This window comes from Cydia pomonella, chromosome 1 (genome assembly GCF_033807575.1).
Source record: "Cydia pomonella isolate Wapato2018A chromosome 1, ilCydPomo1, whole genome shotgun sequence".
Classification (NCBI taxonomy): Eukaryota; Metazoa; Arthropoda; class Insecta; order Lepidoptera; family Tortricidae; genus Cydia; species Cydia pomonella.
Window position 1 is genome coordinate 5,129,868 of NC_084703.1, and position 19,308 is coordinate 5,149,175.

Here is a 19,308-nt window from a genome sequence, read left to right on the forward strand (position 1 = left end):
ATGCTCATCACACGAATAAATGCCCTTACCAGGATTTGAACCCGGGACCATCGGCTTCGTAGGCAGGGTCACTACCCACTAGGCCAAACTGGTCGTGTTTTACATTTATTTGGTCCTAAATGCGTGTAATCCCAGTTTGCTCTATCCCAGGAGGTGTGCATACATTTTGGGATCCTTAGGAGATAATTTTTTCCTTTGGATTGCCAAACCACTCGATGTAGAAGGAACCCACTATCAATTACAATAGCACTTGGTGGATCAGACACTGGTAAGAAAGCGTTTTTGGATTATTAACATGATTTTACCAAAAATAAGAAAATGGCGACCTAATTTACAATTTAGGTACAACGAATACATGTTAAGGGGTACCTTAACAAATGTGTTAATGTGTTTAAGGTATTAAATCAATCAATCAATCAATATATTTTATTGCAAGAACGTAGTTAAATTACATTTCGGATCCTTAGATATCAATTTTAATAATACTTGTAATTAGAACAAATTTTCCGTCGGCCGTACCGTTTTCGATTTACAAGCAAAAAAACTGAAAACGGGGAAACATTTATGTACACGTCCTGGAATGGAGCAAACTCGGATTACACGTATTTTTAGGTCGAAAAAATCTAATTGTATTGGCCTAATTGTGACACATTATTATTTAAGAAAACGGGACTTATTCGCGCGTTTGATTAAGTTCTAAAATTACTTCCAACGTCAAAATAATGATGTCGACTTTACACAGTCTTCTCCGAGACCATGGAGACAACGCCGTCCTTGAAACGTCGGGTCAGAGGTAATTTTAAAACTTACCCTATTAAGTCCCGTTTCCGTAAATAATAATTTGCTATTTAAAACATTTGTGGCCATTGGTACTTGTTCTGACAAAAATCAATGGCCAATGGCTAAGCCCCTACTGAAGCTTGGCCTTTGCCCTCACATGAATGAGCTTCGCAGGAAAGCTCTAGAGGTTCCAAAATCCTGTGCGGAATACTGCCTATGTCTTACGTCTTCGCTTACACTTGGACCATGGTTGGCTTGGCCTCCGGACTTATGCGAAGCACGGTCTTCGAATTTGCTTACACTTGACCTTACCTACTCTTGGAACATTAATACTGCAGTTCTGTCAATTTCCGTGATAAAATGATGTGACGGATTGAAAATTCTATTCTCAGAAGTAATGCGGCAATAAACGTCACTCAATTTACCAAGAAAATTCAATGTAATCTTGATGAGGGGGCACCATGGTCTAGAAATGCTTAGGGCACCAAAATGTCTTAATCCGGCACTGGACCTCGGCGAGCGGTGATGCGGCACTGAGGCGGGAGGGAGGAAGGTACAAGGACACACACGTTTCTCCGATGCTCACACTTAGAATTATACCATTTTTATTATTGAATGAGTCTGTGAGACGGTAGGTAGGTGGTTAAGGGTTAAACTGAATGGCATAATTAATATATATACTTTTTTTGCTTCGTAAAAGTAATGAATAGCGTGTCCACTATGACGCGTAGATTTGTCAAATCTAACCTTTAATGACGTGATAATACGGGTCAAGGCACGCGTCTCTGTGAATGACACGATCTATAACACGGACATTCTATTAAATCCACCAAACAATTGAAAACTATGACATTTCGAATATCGATCCGTTTAGGAGTACTTCCGTTTACTAGCAAAGGTATTAACTCATACTAAACACGAATCAATATGTAAGTAAGCCCTAAGGCAAGTGTATACGCTCATTGAGGCCTTATCAAATAAAAATAAATCATGATTATCTCCAAAATGGAGTTAATTAGAATACCGGGGAAAGAAAAAATCTTCTTTGAGGAAGCTACTTAATTTATTTACTAACCATGACATCTTCATGTTTAAGTTGAATTTGGTTGAATATATATGGGGCAGATCTGCTCCGAAGCATACCAAAGGTTAAGCTCAGGAATGCACTCTTGAAATTAACGGACTTTAAAAAAAAAACCGTGTAACTGACACAAGTGAACTTTAACAAAAGTATGTCAATCCAATTTATTTACAATTTGATGTAGACCAACACGTATATAAGATACAAGAACTAGGTCAGACAAAAGTAGGTTTTAGACAGTCAATATCAGAATACTTGAAGTAAGTTGTTATACTTATAAAAGCTAGAATATACGAAGGAAATCTAGTGTTAAGTGCTTTGATTGAATATAATATTAGGTACTGCAGCTTTTACCTTGATTTAAGAGTCCGCCGCAAGCTCGGCCGAGTTTCAAACGGAGTTACGTTCTCATTTTAAAACCGTGTTTTTATGATATGATTTATAAGAATGTAAATGAATAAATAATTTATTATCGCACACAAAAATGGGTTCAACTGTGGTGAACATACACAAAGTCGAGGTTTATGCGTACAGCATTACTTTTATAAGAACAGTTTGAACAGGGGACCAAACTAGGCATAGCCTGTATCTTGGGCAACCTGTTAATTAATTAAAAACTAGAGAATTATACTGTAATGAAACTTTTCACATACAACATGAGGTATATCTATGCCTGTAATCAGTTTTCATCACACTTGCTCGAAAAATATCTTATTTCATGCAGGTGTGCTGAAGGACAAAGGCCTATTTTGTTCCCGGGGGAGTTAAGGATTGTGAAAAAAAAAAGATATAACTCCCTAGGGAGTTATAGCTTTTTTCTTTAATTATTTAACTTATTCATACAAACCAAGTAGCGTTAACGAGTTTTACTTTTAAAATACTGACGTATATAACTTAATATTTTTGTTTATGTTAAAGTTATTTAATTTGGTTAATTTACGGGCGCTTAAAATATTTTTACATAATTTTCAATCGTAGCTGAATGCCGAATAGGTCTGTGTCTTCGATGCCTCACCTGCGAAGAAATTACAAAATCGCGGACGAATGTTTGATATGTCACCGTATTTAAGAATTATTTTGCTTAAAAGTTAGTTTTTTCTTCGCAAGTGTGATGAAATACATTGTGTAACTCCGGGGGTAAGAATATTGCAAATTCGGGTCTTTTAATTCCCTCCAGCTAGTGGCTGTCAGTAATTACCATCCTCTTATCCAAAATTTCACTTACTCCCCCTTGTTGTACAATGTATTATTATATAGCTCCAGCTCATTAAACAAACGAGATGGAGCATAAACAAGGTTTGTATAAAAATCTTAAATTCGCTGTATTTTTTTTACCATGATATCTGAAGCTATATAAACTAATTATGCATAGATATACAATATCCTATTGTAAGTACAAAGTTTCAGAGCAATATAGCCAACCTTTTTTAAATGAGAGCGTCACTACCTTTGTATGAAGAACCGAGTTTGCTGCGGACTCTTAACGACAAGTTGACAGAAATCAAAATTTCATAAAGACCGTGGTAAATTCAAAGGGTAAATGTCTCTTTTACTGACACACGTTATCACTTTAAAATGTCACAAGTCCATAATATTTGCTTAGCTAATAAGAGCTCTATTTCGGTGCCAAAGAGATGTTTTTTGGGCTCGGAAGAAACTAGCCACTTTAATAGCTGGTTAGTATTGGAGAATGGAAAATAATGACATAGCATGTATTGTTGATTAGAAAATAACATGGATTTTAATTGGCGACGAAAAACGTCAGATGCTTTAGTTGAAATCACTGTTATATATTGAAAACAGGTTGTTGGACTGTTGTGTTATACTTATTATACAGATATGGAAAATGTACACTGAATAATTTAGAGGAATAAATAACATCAATGGACAGAATGTGTATACCGTACCCTGAAAAATAAGGATAGAATATATTAAGTAGATTTCAAATTTTTGGTCGATATTAGGGTCGTACTCGTTGTTTTGGACTCGCGCACGTCTTACAGTGAGAATCTGCTCAAAGGTAATTTCTACCCTAGGACCCTAATTTCTATACATCTGTTACCAAGAAAACCCGTTTTTAGTGAAAACGCTTTTTCCCTAGTTAAAAGTAGTTTTACGTAAGGCTTTCGATGGAAACTAGTTATTCGGCCTAGATACGATGTGGATCGGATACGTCAGTGTCAAAAGTGACGTTTTTAGGGTTCCATACCTTGAAAGGAAAAAACAGAACCCTTATAGGATCACTTTGTTGTCCGTCCGTCCGTCTGTATGTCTATCAAAACCCTTTTTCTCAGGAACGCGAGGAGGTTTCAAGCTGGGATTTATATCAAATACTTAGGTCTACTGTCCCTTAGAGCTGTGAAAAAATCAAATTTCTAAGCCAACGCAATCAAAAGATACAGCCGTTTATGCCGCAAATTTCCGCAAATTTTCGACACTCGCAAGGGAATCAAAACCTACAGGGTACTTCCCGTGAACTCAGAATCTTGAATTTTGGTACGAAGTAACGTCTTATAGCACAAATAAAGGAAAAAATGCGAAAACCGTAAATTTTTAGTTACAACATATAATAATATATACCTATATGTTTGTACGGAACCCTCGGTGCAAGAGTCCGACTCGCACATGGCCGGTTTTTTTTTTTTCAAACAAAAACCTAAACCTAGTATTTGACGTAGGTATCTCAAATTTCGAATCGGGCCGAAAGTAATGTTTCAGTAAAAACTAGTCGTAGTATAAGTACCTATAACGAATCCAACGCCGGATAAAATATTGATTTATGTTATTTTTTAATTTTGTACAAAAAAGGCTAAAGTTTTAAAAATAAAACTGAAAGACTGATTACTCGCTGAGGGTGCTACGTCCTTAATACGTGCTCTTTACGTCGTTCGTGGTGCTTGCCGCTGCTGCCGCGGTCGTTGCGGACATCATTGCGAGTGATTTGTGTCGTTGCCGGAGGTTCCGGAGCAACCTGCGGGAGTCTACACCAGAATCATATATTGTGTTCAATATTATTTTAAGCTAGTCGGGAAAGGGCTAAAGTTTTAAAATGTGCTACTGTCGTTATTACGTGCACTTCAACTCTTTCGTGGTGCACGTACTGCGGTTGTGGCACACACATCTATACAAGCCAGTTTTGGGCGTGGAGTGCTGTTTCCGGCGGTTCCGAGCAACATCCTACTTGTAATTCTCAAACCCGGATTTTTTACTTCCCAGCGACAATTCATATGAAAAAAACAAAAAGAAACATTGAAGATTATACAATTGTATACTATTATTTCAATTTAAACATTATCTTGCATATTCTTTTCAATCGTAGTTCTACATATAAATATAAACTCATCTCATCCAGAAAACGATAAACTTTACTATAAGACGATGTTCCCCGCAGAGTATATTAATTGTCCTTCATTCGAATTTTGTTTAAGATTATTTACTGATTGCTAATATAACAGACATACTGATTGCTTGGGTGGTTTGCTTAGGTGATAGTGCTGCCCACAGTGCCCACGACAGAATAATTTGATTAATGCTTAGTTTGAATAAGGAATAAAACTACACGACATAATTAATGCCTTTATTGTTATAAATAAGTTGTACAGTGACGTAACTTTTCTCCTATTTAGAATCAATACAGCTAGTAATTTTGAGTAGAACATACACAATACGAGAGAGAGTGAAAGATGGATTACAATTTTTTATTGATGATTGTTTTATTGTGTGTTCAGGCGGAGGGGGAGGAGATTCACCTGGACGAGGAGATGGACCGAGTGGTGTGGGGGGAGACGAGGGCGGAGCCGCTGGACGCGACACGGTACCGCGCGTCAACGGAGCCCCGCCGCGACAGCGCTGCCCCGGTTCCCCCCGAGTACGGTGAGTGAGGGGTCCACCTGGACGTGTAGGGGGAAGGCGCTGGACGCGAAGCGGTCCTGCGCGTCGACCGAGCCCTGCCGCGACAGCGCAGCTCCGGTTCACCCCGAGTACGGTGAATGTGCGGTACACCTGGAATGGGGGGAGGGGGGTTGGGGAGACACTGGACGCGGTAACGTGCATAGACCAAGCGGCGCCGCGACAGCAAGGGCGCGCCACAAGTACGGTGAGTATTAGCTGGGGCACCTGGATGACGGACATACGACGATGACGACCGGTGCCTCGGAGTAGGATCCCTCATAGTACTGTGGGTAAAAATTGACCTTGAATAATACGTCAGTTATTTAAAAATGGTCGTGACATCATTCTGATAGATCGGTCTTAGTACACGGTGGTGATCGTCGACAGCACCATCCCACGTAACATGTGCTTTACAGCTCATGTGATCACAGTTCCACGTGCGAAGGTCTGCCATTGAAGGTTAGACCCAAAAATTCAACGTGCCATTCACACTTCGGGTCAGTAAAAAAGGGGGTCCCCTATATTTGACACACGCTCCTTACACCTTATGGAGAAAGTATCTAATTAGAGTTATTGTTCCAGAATCGACCCGAGGGGGCTTGGGCTGGAGCAGCTCGGAGACCTCGCCCGCGGAGCCGTCCCAGACTTCGACGATGTCGCCGAGTCAGGTAAGTCCAGACGTATCTGAGGCTTCTAAGGGCAATTAAGTACCCCCGCAAAGTTCAACGAAAACAAACAAAAGGCACAGTCATACCTTCCTCTTTTAGGTACCAGACAGCGCGACGCAAAGGAGTAGAATCAGAGAGTCAGAGATTTACATCGATTTGAATAGATCAAAAAGAGAAAGTGTCATAATAAGCGTCATATCTTCATAGAAATTTGAAATGACATCGTAACACTTTGTTGTTCTAAATGTCATGCAGAATTTTCTTGGTCCGACTCTAATATGTTTGTACACATATAAATATGGGTGTACACATCTTACTCAAAAATATGTCCCATAGCATCTTATTCCAGTGTAATAAGAGCGTAGTACCATATTTATGAGACGATTCTTTCGATAAGTACATATTTTTGCACTTGACTGTACGGACCCAAGGCGTGGGCCGAGCTTGACACAAGTTTAACGATTCTTATGTCAATCGATTTGTCTAGATTGTCAGTGTAACATAATTTACGACGATAAAAATTATAAGTGGAATTTAACAAAAAGTGAATTTGCGAACTATAGAACTGTTATTGACACTGCTATTCATGCCTGTTCGTATTATTTAACTAAAATAATATTCCGTTTTTCTAGATATTGTTTCTTTTTTTTAATTGATTTACTGCTGTCAATAACGTAAATTTTATGTAATTATAAAAGCGCACATGTGATTTTAGTTAAATTAAAGAAATTTTACCGCTAAAAACAGATTTTCGTGTTCAGTATGCTTTGTTTTTTGTCCCAAAAATTATGTAAGTATTATGGTTACCCTGTTTTAAATTCCTAAGGCGATCGTTTCTAAAGCGTCTCAAATAGGCCTAGTCACGTTTAAAATAAAACAAGCTTCAAAATTCAGTCAAAACCAGTGCAAGACCCATCGATTTCCATAAAGCCCCAAACACAAAGTATTTGAGAACACCTCTTTAGAAATTACTCTTTCTGCGTTAAAGAGTCAAACATGTGTAATACATACAATAATGAAGAAAGATGCGTTTTATCCATTTAAAATATAAAACATTTTTTATTTATATCAATTATGGAGTTATTGACATTTTACTCCAAAAATTGTCACGAATCGCTTCAGTTTACCGCATCGATAACAGTTTGTTGTCAGGTGCATGACTTGTTACATAAAAGCTTGCAAATTAGAAAACGACGCGTCCAACTGCCATTAATATAGAATATCAGTATTAATAGTAACTGCTGTGTGGTTTATTTAATCAGTAATTATATTTCTAAAAACGGATCAACCAAGGACATTACCGAAGGTTGCATGCATCTGTTTGACTCGGGCGGGCGAGCGACGTCGCGGGACTAAATGTAATAATCGATATTCAATGTTAAAGTTAAATAATACCGGCGTACTTTATTACGTATTGAATAATTGAGTTTAGCTTTCGTGTGTACAAATATTTATGTTTTAGACAGGTAACTGTAGTACAATATGGAGTATAAATTTGTTAAGGATGGTCTGCTGTATATTAAAGTAACATTGAGTTCTAGGTTTTGAACATGGGGTATTTTAGTACATCCTTTACTTATTTATAAATAAAAAATAACTATAAACTTTAGATATCCCCCTCAGGCGGCTATGAAATATTTTAAATCAGTAAAAACAATCCAGCACATTATCGACGATGGTCCATAACGCGTTATGCCAATGGACCAACCTCCTGATGACCTGATCACCCTTAGCGACGAAGCCACCAAGTGGCTGATTGGACTTAATCTGTATTTATAACTGTTTGTTTTCTGTTTGTAATACTATGCCATACGATTAAATAAAATAGATCAGTAAATAAGGTTTTCGCTAAAATTTCATTTTTGATACAAGCTTTTATCGCTGACTGTACTTTTCTTACCACAGGCAACTAACACTCATAACGACAATTCTAAAAACCTCAAACACATTTAATTACGTTGTTTCATTATCATTACAGAGTTCCTTTGGCCACCTCCCCCCTCCATCAGCAGATCAGCTTGATGGTACCATAATATTGCATTATCACCCGACTTACATATGTATACAAATTTTCAGTTCAATCGGAAATCGGGAAGTGGGTTTAATTTAGTTTCCAAAATTTGACCCACTCATACATACTAACAGAGAAAGTAAATAAACGCTTGTAAAAATATACAGACGTCACGGCGCACCCGCCAAGTTCTTAAAAATGGCGGTTGCTGCATTATTATGCTGATGTCAGTTAGTGAGCAGTCTGCTCCTAGCTTCTAGCTGCCTGAAAGGTTATTGGGGATGAACCATTGAACATTGGGCGTTGTAGTGTAAATTGATGTAGTATGTAACTCAATAATTCTCTTGCGGAAAAGTATTTAACAATGAAAATTACACTCATGTGTGACGACCCCATGTTCTTTGTAAATTGCACCTATGTAAATAAATAAATTACTGAAAAATATTCGAAGATCAAGATACAATATTTTTGTTTTTATATATTGTTTCAGTATCTCCCATTGATAAACTTTGTGTAATATACGATAACGAAAAGGGCTTTTTCTACCCTGCTAGGAGGGAACAAAGTGGCACTTCTGTTCTAGAACATTTTAATACCAGTATAAAATATTAACACAATAAAATATTAAAAATACGCTTTGCAAATTTTAGAATCCTTCGCTTCGTTCAGGATTAAATCCGAATTTTGTCTTACTATTATATTATAGTCATTCGGTAATGATGCTCGTTTTGAATTTCTTCGTGTCACATTTGTATCACAAACAACAGTGTCATTAAAAGGGCTTGTTGTTCCAGACCACTTCGACGTCGTCATCGATGAGTCCGCGCGAGGATGGCGACCGGCACGTCCAGTTCGATGGCCCGGCCCCGGCCACACCCGACCCCGGAACGACGACGAACGACGACAGCGACTTGCGGCGCGAGCAGCGAACCGCGTGAGTACAGTACTGGAGTGAGACGGCCCGGCTCGGCCACCTCCGATCCCGGAACGACTACGAACGACGACAGCGACTTGCGGCGCGAGCAACGGACCGCGTGAGTACAGTACAGTACTGGAGTGAGACGGCCCGACCGCTGAATGACGAGAAAAAACGACGGCGACTTGTGGCGCGAGCAACGGAACGCGTGAGTACAGTACAGTACTGGAGTGAGACGGCCCGGCCTCGGCCACTCCCAACCCCGGAATGACGACAGAGACTTGCGGCGCGAGCAGCGAACTGCGTGAGTACAGTACTGGAGTGAGACGGCCCGGCCTCGACCACTCCCGACCCGGAACGACGACAGCGACTTGCGGCACGAGCAGCGAACCGCGTGAGTACAGTACTGGAGTGAGACGGCCCGGCCTCTGCCACTCCCGACCCCGGAACGACGACAGCGACTTGCGGCGCCAGCAGCGAACCGCGTGAGTACAGTACAGTACTGGAGTGAGACGGCCCGGCCACTCCCGAGCCCGGAACGACGACAGCGACTTGCGGCGTGAGCAACGGACCGCGTGAGTACAGTACAGTACTGGAATTAGACGACCCGGCCTTCTTCGACACGACAAGATTTCTTCTAACGAACTATGCTACTCTTGTCTCCTGTCTGATGGGACAAAATAACAACAATAAATAGTTGATTGATTCACCCAATTTCATCTTAGGTGCGGTGAAAGAGTTAAATTTCACCATGCATAATCTATGTTTTACGTCAACGCGCAACAAAATCTGCTTTTTACATACATAAGTACATTTGCTTACTACGGAATTACGGATTAAATACGTCGTGGCCGGAGCTACGCAGGTCGCAGTAAAGGTAAATACGTCGTGGCCGGAGCTCCGCAGGTCGCAGTAAAGGTAAATACGTCGTGGCCGGAGCTACGCAGGTCGCAGTAAAGGTAAATACGTCGTGGCCGGAGCTCCGCAGGTCGCAGTAAAGGAGACTATTCTCATTCACTTTTAAGCTACGCTCGGAGCCCTACGTCATAACCAATTCTATAAATATCCCCGTAATTAGCGAAAGAGGCCAATTCAAACTTATTTTTTCGATAAAAATGATTATAATGTTGATTTGATATCATTCGCGTGCATTGCGTTCATAATGTTCGAACGTGTATTAACGCGGGAGACGCGCCGGCGAGTGATAACAAAATTACGTAGCATTTAATTCTTAATTCATAATCACATTGTGCACACTTTGATTAGGTATCTAACCTAATTGACTTGAAATATAATATAAATGACTGCTTCATACACTACACACTGTACAGTTACACACAGGCACAAGTCAATGAAACAATATACACAAAAGTCAATGTTTATATTCTAACATACCCAAATTGGTGTAATGTGATTTTAGCTTCACTTCCAAAATTACTTATTATTAAGTACCTACTTAATTATAATTACATCTAAGGCAAAATAGTTGTATTTGTACCTATGGTACCGGCCAATAATATATCACCTTTGTGTGTATTTCTATGAACGTGTATAGAATAAACAATATCCATAGGTTAGTTTGTAGATTGCATATTTTAGTAATTCTATACAAATATATGATGATACCGCAATGAAATACTGTGAATTACTATAGGAGACTCAGAATATTACTAAAAAAGCTTCAATATAAAATGAATTTGACATACATTATAACAAAAACCCTCTATGACAAAACTATTACATGAAATCATTTTTTCTCATCGCTCCCACAAAGGATTACTACTAGACTACCTAAAGTAGTGAGGTGGAAGTCACTCACAAATATAGGAAAAGAACCGGTCAAGTGCGAGTTTGATTTAATCGCGCACCAAGGGTTCCGTACAAACTTTGAATTATCTTGTGTAACTACAAACAGAGGCGAAAGACTTTTGATCAGAAATACCTATACTAAGTATAATTGTGTACAGCGCCATCTATCGGTCTAACTAATTTGCGCCATGTAATGCATGTATGTTGATTTTTCGAGGATAATTCTCTATCATGTGAACCGATTCCAAAAATTGTTCTTTTATTTAAAAAAGGGTGCCTTTAATGTTATCTCAAGTGTAAAAAACACACGTAAAGTTGGTTAAATTGCAAACTGAATTCGGAAATGTTTTTGTTAATAAAAAGAAGTTATCAAAATAGAGGTCTGATTATATTTTTCATGTAAAGTTTATAGTAATGTCAATATTATGTAAAAATTTCATGATTTTTCTTCGGTAAACTTCGGAGATAAAGGGGGGAATGTTTTTTTTTTTTTACATTTCCCCTAATAAATAATTTTTTAATAGTTTTGGAATGTACAATTTGAGCTCTTTCAAATGATACACCACTTGACCTAGTCACTAGACTTTGAAATTTTGCCCCCCCTTTACATTGGGCATTTTCCATAGTTAATAAAAAAACAAAAATAATACTTTCAATGTGTCCGGGTTAGCGTTGTTCGTAACTATTCTAAATTTCAAATCGATAGCTTAAGGGGTTCTCGAGATATTTAGCAATTTGATAGACGGACGGACGCACAGAGTTTTTGGTACGGAACCCTAAAAACGTATACCGTACAAACATGCAGGTGATATATTATTTGCCGGTACTGTACAGTCACGTCTAAAAATATCGGTACGAAAAATGTGCCAAAAATATGTATACACTACCTTAATACATGAGCAATAAAGTCGTGTATACATATTTTTGGCACTTTTTTTGTATCGATATTATCGGTATTTTCAGACGTAATCGTACATATATTATGATTATTATGAATTGACGTCACACATATCCGTCATTGCGTGTCAATGGGTGCTATTCGACTTGCCCTATTAACGTCTCGTATTATGGCGGCTGTTTGTCTTGTTTTTCTATTTCAAATAAGATTTTTAGGGTTCCGTAGCCAAATGGCAAAAAACGGAACCCTTATAGATTCGTCATGTCCGTCTGTCTGTCCGATTCTGTCACAGCCACTTTTTTCCGAAACTATAAGAGCTGTACTGTTCAAACTTAGTTAGTGGATGTATTCTACGAACCGCATTAAGATTTTCACACAAAAATAGAAAAAAAACAATAAATTTTGGGGGTTCCCCATACTTAGAACTGAAACTCAAAAAATCTTTTTTCATCAAACCCATACGTGTGGGGTATCTATGGATAGGTCTTCAAAAATGATATTGAGGTTTCTAATATCATTTTTTTCTAAAATGAATAGTTTGCACGAGAGACACTTCCAAAGTGGTAAAATGTGTGTCCCCCCCCCCGTAACTTCTAAAATAACAGAATGAAAAATCTAAAAAAAATATATGATATACATTGCCATGTAAACTTCCACCGAAAATTGGTTTGAACGAGATCTAGTAAGTAGTTTTTTTTTAATACGTCATGAAATTAAAAAAAAAATTTTTTTTTCATCATACCCATATGTGTGGGGTATCTATGGATAGGTCTTCAAAAATGATATTAAGGTTTCTAATATCATTTTTTTCTAAACTAAATAGTTTGCGCGAGAGAACCTTCCAAAGTGAAAAAAAGTGTGTCCCCCCCCCTGTAACTTCTAAAATAACAGAATGAAAAATCTAAAAAAAATATATGATATACATTGCCATGTAAACTTCCACCGAAAATTGGTTTGAACGAGATCTAGTAAGTAGTTTTTTTTTAATACGTCATGTAATTAAAAAAAAAAATTTTATTTCATCATACCCATACGTGTGGGGTATCTATGGATAGGTCTTCAAAAATGATATTAAGGTTTCTAATATCATTTTTTTCTAAACTGAATAGTTTGCGCGAGAGAACCTTCCAAAGTGAAAAAAAGTGTGTCCCCCCCCCTGTAACTTCTAAAATAACAGAATGAAAAATCTAAAAAAAATATATAATATACATTACCATGCAAACTTCCACCGAAAATTGTTTTGAACGAGATCTAGTAAGTAGTTTTTTTTTAATACGTCATAAAATTTTAAAAAAAAATTTTTTCATTAAACATATACGTGTGGGGTATCTATGAATAGGTCTTCAAAAATGATATTTAGGTTCCTAATATCATTTTTTTCTAAACTGAATAGTTTGCGCGAGAGACACTTCCAAAGTGGTAAAATGTGTGTCCAAAGTGGGAAAATGTTGAACAAGATCTAATAAGAAGATTTTTTTTAATACGTCTTAAATTGTACGGAACCCTTCATGCGCGAGTCCGACTCGCACTTGGCCGCTTTTTTTCACCATCAATGTCACAATCTGCCAGAGACCAGTGTCGAATTCCACGAAGCGAAATGATTCATGAAGCTAGCCAAGATATTTTTGCAAAAAAATGTGTAAGACTCGTTTCAGGGTTACACATGACAAACGTACTCTATTTAAAGACATTGACTTTGGAATTGGAAAAGTTAATTTGGACACGTGAAAGTCAGACTAGTGCACCTAATGTTCCGCTTGAAAAAACTCTTTAGTGCAAAAAACCCTAAGAATAAAAAAAAACTTCTTTTAAGGGGCACAAGGGACTAATTAACAGCTCGCCGGACGGTATCGGCTGTCAGTTGTCCGGAACTGACAACTTTTTGTTCTAACTGACAGGCCGATAGCGTCCGGCGGACTGTTAATCAGTGGACCCCTTTATATAGACAAGGGTAAAATAATCTTAAGCCTTTTGAACTTTCTCTCTTATTTTGAACTTTATTTCATAGTGATAGGGCTTAATTTAGCATAATTCTTTTATGCCTTATAGAGGGTTAACGCTAAAAAGCGGTCTCTTTCAGACAGCCTTTAGACAACTGAGAAAGGAGTTCACGTCTGCTCCTCGTCGTCTACGAGTATCAGGATCAGGCCAATTCGAACGCACACTGGCATCAAACCCATATTAGAATGATATTAGATTCATATCCGTTAGCCCCGGCTCGTACCAATGAGTTTCGGAACTTATATACGGAAGATCATTTGATATTTACCTGTCGCTTTTCGGTGAAGGAAAAAATCGTGAGGATACCAGACTAATCCCAATAAGGCGTAGTTTACTCTCTGGGTTGGTAGGTCAGATCGCAGTCGCTTTCGTAAAAACTAGTGTCTACGCCAATTTTTGGGATTTGTTGCCAAGCTGACCCCAGGCTCCCATGAGCACGAAGATGATGATGATGGATTCATATCCGTTAAATGTCATTCGCACGAGCGTCTAGCTTGCACTAGTTAATAGTAGACAAGTCTGAGCGAAATGAACGCGCGAATTTCAGCTGACTGATATGATTCCAATATCATCCTAGTATCGGCTTGATTACAGTTCACGTTCGAATTGGCCTGTATAGTATTGGAACTTACTAACAATCGACAAGTGAGTGTGATCTGGTCTCATGCCAACCGTCCCTTTTGTATGGTATTGCCAATTCTCGTTTCGGCAGAGCCAGTCTATCGCGACATTCACGACAACGCACGTAGCTTTCTTTGCTCTGTGCTCACGGCTATAGTTAGTTGGGTTTTTTTTTTAAAGTTACTCTACACTTCTTTCAAGTTTTGGAATTTTTTATGTTATCAAAAGTCAAAATCTGCTCTTACCATATGTTTTTCGATCCATCTATTCCTTCACCGTCATACTGAATCTATGGAAGTCATACTAACGGAATGGACGGATTGAAAAATTTATGGAAATATTGAAACATTTTGAGACCTTTTTTTCTTCTTTGGACATTTTTCTCCTATATATCGGAACAGCTCTTAATTACCAGTAGAAATAACATAAAATGACCAAATTATAATTAAGTGTGGTGTACAAATTTTAAATAAAATAGCCCAGCTAACCATTGGTGTGCAACAAATTTACGAATCGTCCGTTAACCGTGTGAAAATAATTGGGCGTTTCAACTGCTTCCCTTTTGTGTGCATATTTTTGACTAATCAGCCGTAAATTTTAATGATTTATTAATTTACCCGGAATCACTTTATTTTGTGGTGTATATGTAATGTGTATTTCTGTCTTTTCACGAAATATAAAGTCACTTTTATCAAAATGTGTCTACGAAAGTTTGGCATAAGCTCTCAAACAATTAACCTATAAGTATTGTAAAGTTTGAAACGTTTACTTTTCGTGACGGTGTATTAAACGAAAATTAAACTTGACGGCTTACAATGTAACAAATTTGTTCATAGGAATGTGATATACTAATACGTGAATGAATCCCCGAAATAGACTACCTGTTGTTGAAGTTAAAAGTGCGCTATGCCTGTCACGTATTCACGGGCTTCGGATGCTCCAAGTGAACGGTAAGCTAATGGTTTTTTTTTCACTATTTTTATTAGATCTGATGATTTTTTTTAAGTGGTGTGAGGTATTACAGGCTATGACTTACTCATGGCTCTTTTAACTAATAATCTATAACGGTTATTGGAGCCGTCAACTCAGCGGTTATCAGAAACTAAAAGCCTGCACGGTGCCCGTTTGGCGTTTTGGCGCTTATACCACATATTCCCATTTTTGTCTCTTGACCCGACTAATAGTTTTTAGAAATGCAAAAATATAAGTGGTGAGTAAGTGGTGTGGGGTTAGCTCTTAAGTGGGGTGTGACTGTGTGTGTTTAATGAGTCCATCCGTGGATTTGAATGCGTCTTGTCTTTCAAGATGGTTCTGAAATGTTTGATATATCAGTGGTTTTAAAATGTTTAATTTGCTTCTTCTTCCTAGTGTTTGTCCCGGCTTATTGCTGCATGAGAGATTGGGATCCAGGGGTCTCCTTGGCAACGAATCCCAAGTATTTGCATAGGCACTAATTTTGACGAAAGCGACTACCATCTGACCTTCCAGACCTACCATTCCTTTCATTATTCCAATTTCCTCAGGATGTTTTCCTTCACCGAAAAGCGACTGATAAATACAAAATATTGTACATACGAACCGTTCCGAAAAACTCATCGATACGAGCCGAGGTTTGAACTCGCGACCTCCGGATTGAAAGTCGTACGCTCTTACCGCTGGGTTAAATGTTTAATTTATATTTTTTATAATAGGTATGTCCCTAATTTCTTCTTAGGGCTTCATTATTACCTACAGTGGCAATGCTGCATTATTGAACTGAGGCCAGCTACTTATTAGATTTTATACCTACTTATTATCTACTTATTCTTTATTATTTGAAATCTAATAAGCGTGATTTTATGCGAATTTAATTTAGTGAGAAATAGCCTACAATAGACGTATTGCAAGAAAAATCGGTGTGTACCTACAGAAAAAAGTGTATATTTATCGAAATGGATTGAGTAAACTTTAGAGTCGCTAGGGTGCAAACTGAGTGGAAAATAGAGCGATGACCAGCGGGCGTCGGGCGAGGCAGCAGCAGGGTTCAGCAAGCAGAGTTTTTGCAAAATCGTATCGCCTTTTTTAGATCATAACATGGTTGTCAATAAAATTGTCTTTCTCAAGTAAACTGATTCGAAATCTGATTAAACAACTTTCATTTTCAATAGAAAAAAAAGTCACGAACATAGGTATAAAATACACCATTAAAAATTTGTATCGATGCATAAAAGTTAAAAACATGAATATTCTTTCTCGCAATTTTACTTTGATCGAAGTCATTGATATTTTTTATTCTTGTTAAAAATTATTAAAAAATAACAATGATATCCGCAACCCGCGGGAACGGTGTCCGCGCAGTGTATTTGTATTCATTTATTTGTTTATCGAGTTGCGGCCTGAACTCATGGCGCCTTAAACAAACGCAAACATTATTATGTGAGTGACCTCATTGCACGCTACTAAAATCCCTTGGAAGCTCGACGCCGAACGCTCCGCTTATAGCTTGCCACAGAGGCTGTATACACCGTGTTTTTTTTGATTTGCGTTAATTTCGAGGGTGCATTCCTGAGCTTAAATTAAGTAATTTTCTCAAAGACACCGATATTCTAATTAACTCCATTTCGGAGATAATCAATCATAAATTTTTATATTATAAGGCCCTTACGAGCGTGTACACTTGCCTTAGGGCCTGTTTACTTATTGATTAGTGTTTAGTGCGAGTACATACATTTGCTACTAAACGTACGTACTATCTCGGACGATCGATGTTAGAAATGACATTGATATATCACAGTTTTCAATTGTTTGGTTGAGTTAAATGTAATGCCCATGTTACAACAACGCTATATGCAACATTTAGTTTTTTTTTTTTTTTTTACTAGCTAGCAACATTTAGTTACTTTTTATAAACATAAAAATTGTAAAAAAAAAAAACAAAAAAAAAAAAAATTTTTTTAATTAACTGTGCCATTTAGTTTCCTTAAACGTACTTACCGAAACCCCGGAGTTAACGCAATTTAATAAAAACACGGTGTATGTATGTACATTTACTGACCTATCCGAGACCCGGCTCATGGAAACTTTAAAAATGTAGGTACAAGCGTCCACGCATTACTCCGTTTATTATAAATATTTATCTGTTACACGTTAGAAGTTTTAATATATAGTCGAGTACGTGGAGATGTAAGTGTGTGAATTACGCTAAACGCTACGTAGGCTTTACCTTTTGTATGCTATATTTAGTAATTTTAGCGGTTCAAAATATGAACTTAAGTCTAATGTCAGAGCCAGAGGTTAAACTAAGCAATATTCATTGGGGTTAAAAATACATCTGAGATCCTAATCAGATACTAAAACAAACACTGTTAATTCTCTCCAAAATATAATTTTACCTTTGGATGGTGGGTCGTATAGACCAGGGGTGGCCAACTTGATTAGACCCAAGATCTCCTGTTTACTAACGAAACCCTCTGCGATCTACCAATTACATACTTCTTGAAACCTTAAATGAAACTGGTCTACGTATTTATATTTTCTGCCTTGCTACGATCGACTGGATTAACAGTCGCGATCGACCGGTCGATCGCGATCGACCTGTTGGCCACCCCTGGTATAGACTATAGATTGGGTCGGTCGGTCGATATTTTTAGATCGTGTCATTCACGAAGACGCAAGCCTTGTCTCGTATTATCATGATATTAAAGGTTAGATTTGACAAATCCGCGCGTCATTGTGGATGACACGAACTATATTTATAGCAGCGTATAATATTTACGCACCCATGGGATATTTGTTTTTAGCATCTTTTAACATTTTTGACTCCAACGACGGATATATCCGAACCGTAGATCCAACGCCATCGACAGATTAATCCGTCACAGACCATTAAGCAACATAAACCTACGTGCATATGCATAAAGTTCAATTTCAGTTTTGACACTTCGGTGACTTGGCGTCCGAATAACAGCGTTTGTGTTTGTCACGGCGTCGAAAAGGTTAAATACCTTTGCTACAACTGTAAGGGATCCATAGCTTTTAGAGAGCAAAACTAAACAAGCTGGCTTATTTACAATATAAAAAAAAAAACAAATGGTGAAATTAATGCCTAAAGGAATTAACTTACTGCTATACCTATCGCATAGATGATGATTCTTATATTCAGTTTTACATGGAATAGCTGTCACGTACTTAATAAATATATTTGTAGGCGTTTTATAGAAGTTTAGCACATTAATTTATTTAGAAATGTAATATTTAAGTAACAAAAATACGATATTAACACATTTGAGTCGCCTAATTTCAAACTCAGATGAATCCATCTGTAAAATTTTACGATTTTGGTATTAAAATATTATAGGTTATAAAATAGGGTAGATATTTCCTAAGAGGGTCGCATTCGATTTATCTGAGTTTGAAGTTAAGCGACATTTTATTTTATTATTTGTTAGTTTTAGTCCAACCAAAAGCGACTTGAAGGAACTGTCATCAGCTGACTGTCATAGGGATACCACTGCTACTGGTACTCTAATACGTATCTATTATGCAACAAAACTATAATATACGATAATAAACACTATCGTAAAATTTTGGCCCATTAGATTACGATATTTACGAGTGGCATGACCGGCGGCCAACTCTCGGCTGCTAGGGTTG

General features: G+C 37.7%; 1 protein-coding gene across 3 annotated transcripts in view; it reads left to right on the forward strand.

Annotated features, from left to right (window-relative positions):
• The window catches only part of LOC133520193 (anion exchange protein 3), a 140,383-nt gene that overhangs the window by 80,188 nt on the left and 40,887 nt on the right, over positions 1-19,308 (forward strand). For 2 of the 3 annotated variants that reach the window (XM_061854599.1, XM_061854660.1), the window contains exons 2-4: positions 5,590-5,734; positions 6,335-6,420; positions 9,226-9,365. In XM_061854599.1, the coding sequence (XP_061710583.1) occupies positions 5,590-5,734; positions 6,335-6,420; positions 9,226-9,365 (371 nt within the window). Of the gene's footprint in view, positions 1-5,589; positions 5,735-6,334; positions 6,421-9,225; positions 9,366-15,518; positions 15,627-19,308 lie in introns of those variants that run through there. The other variant, XM_061854704.1, reaches the window with a different exon arrangement.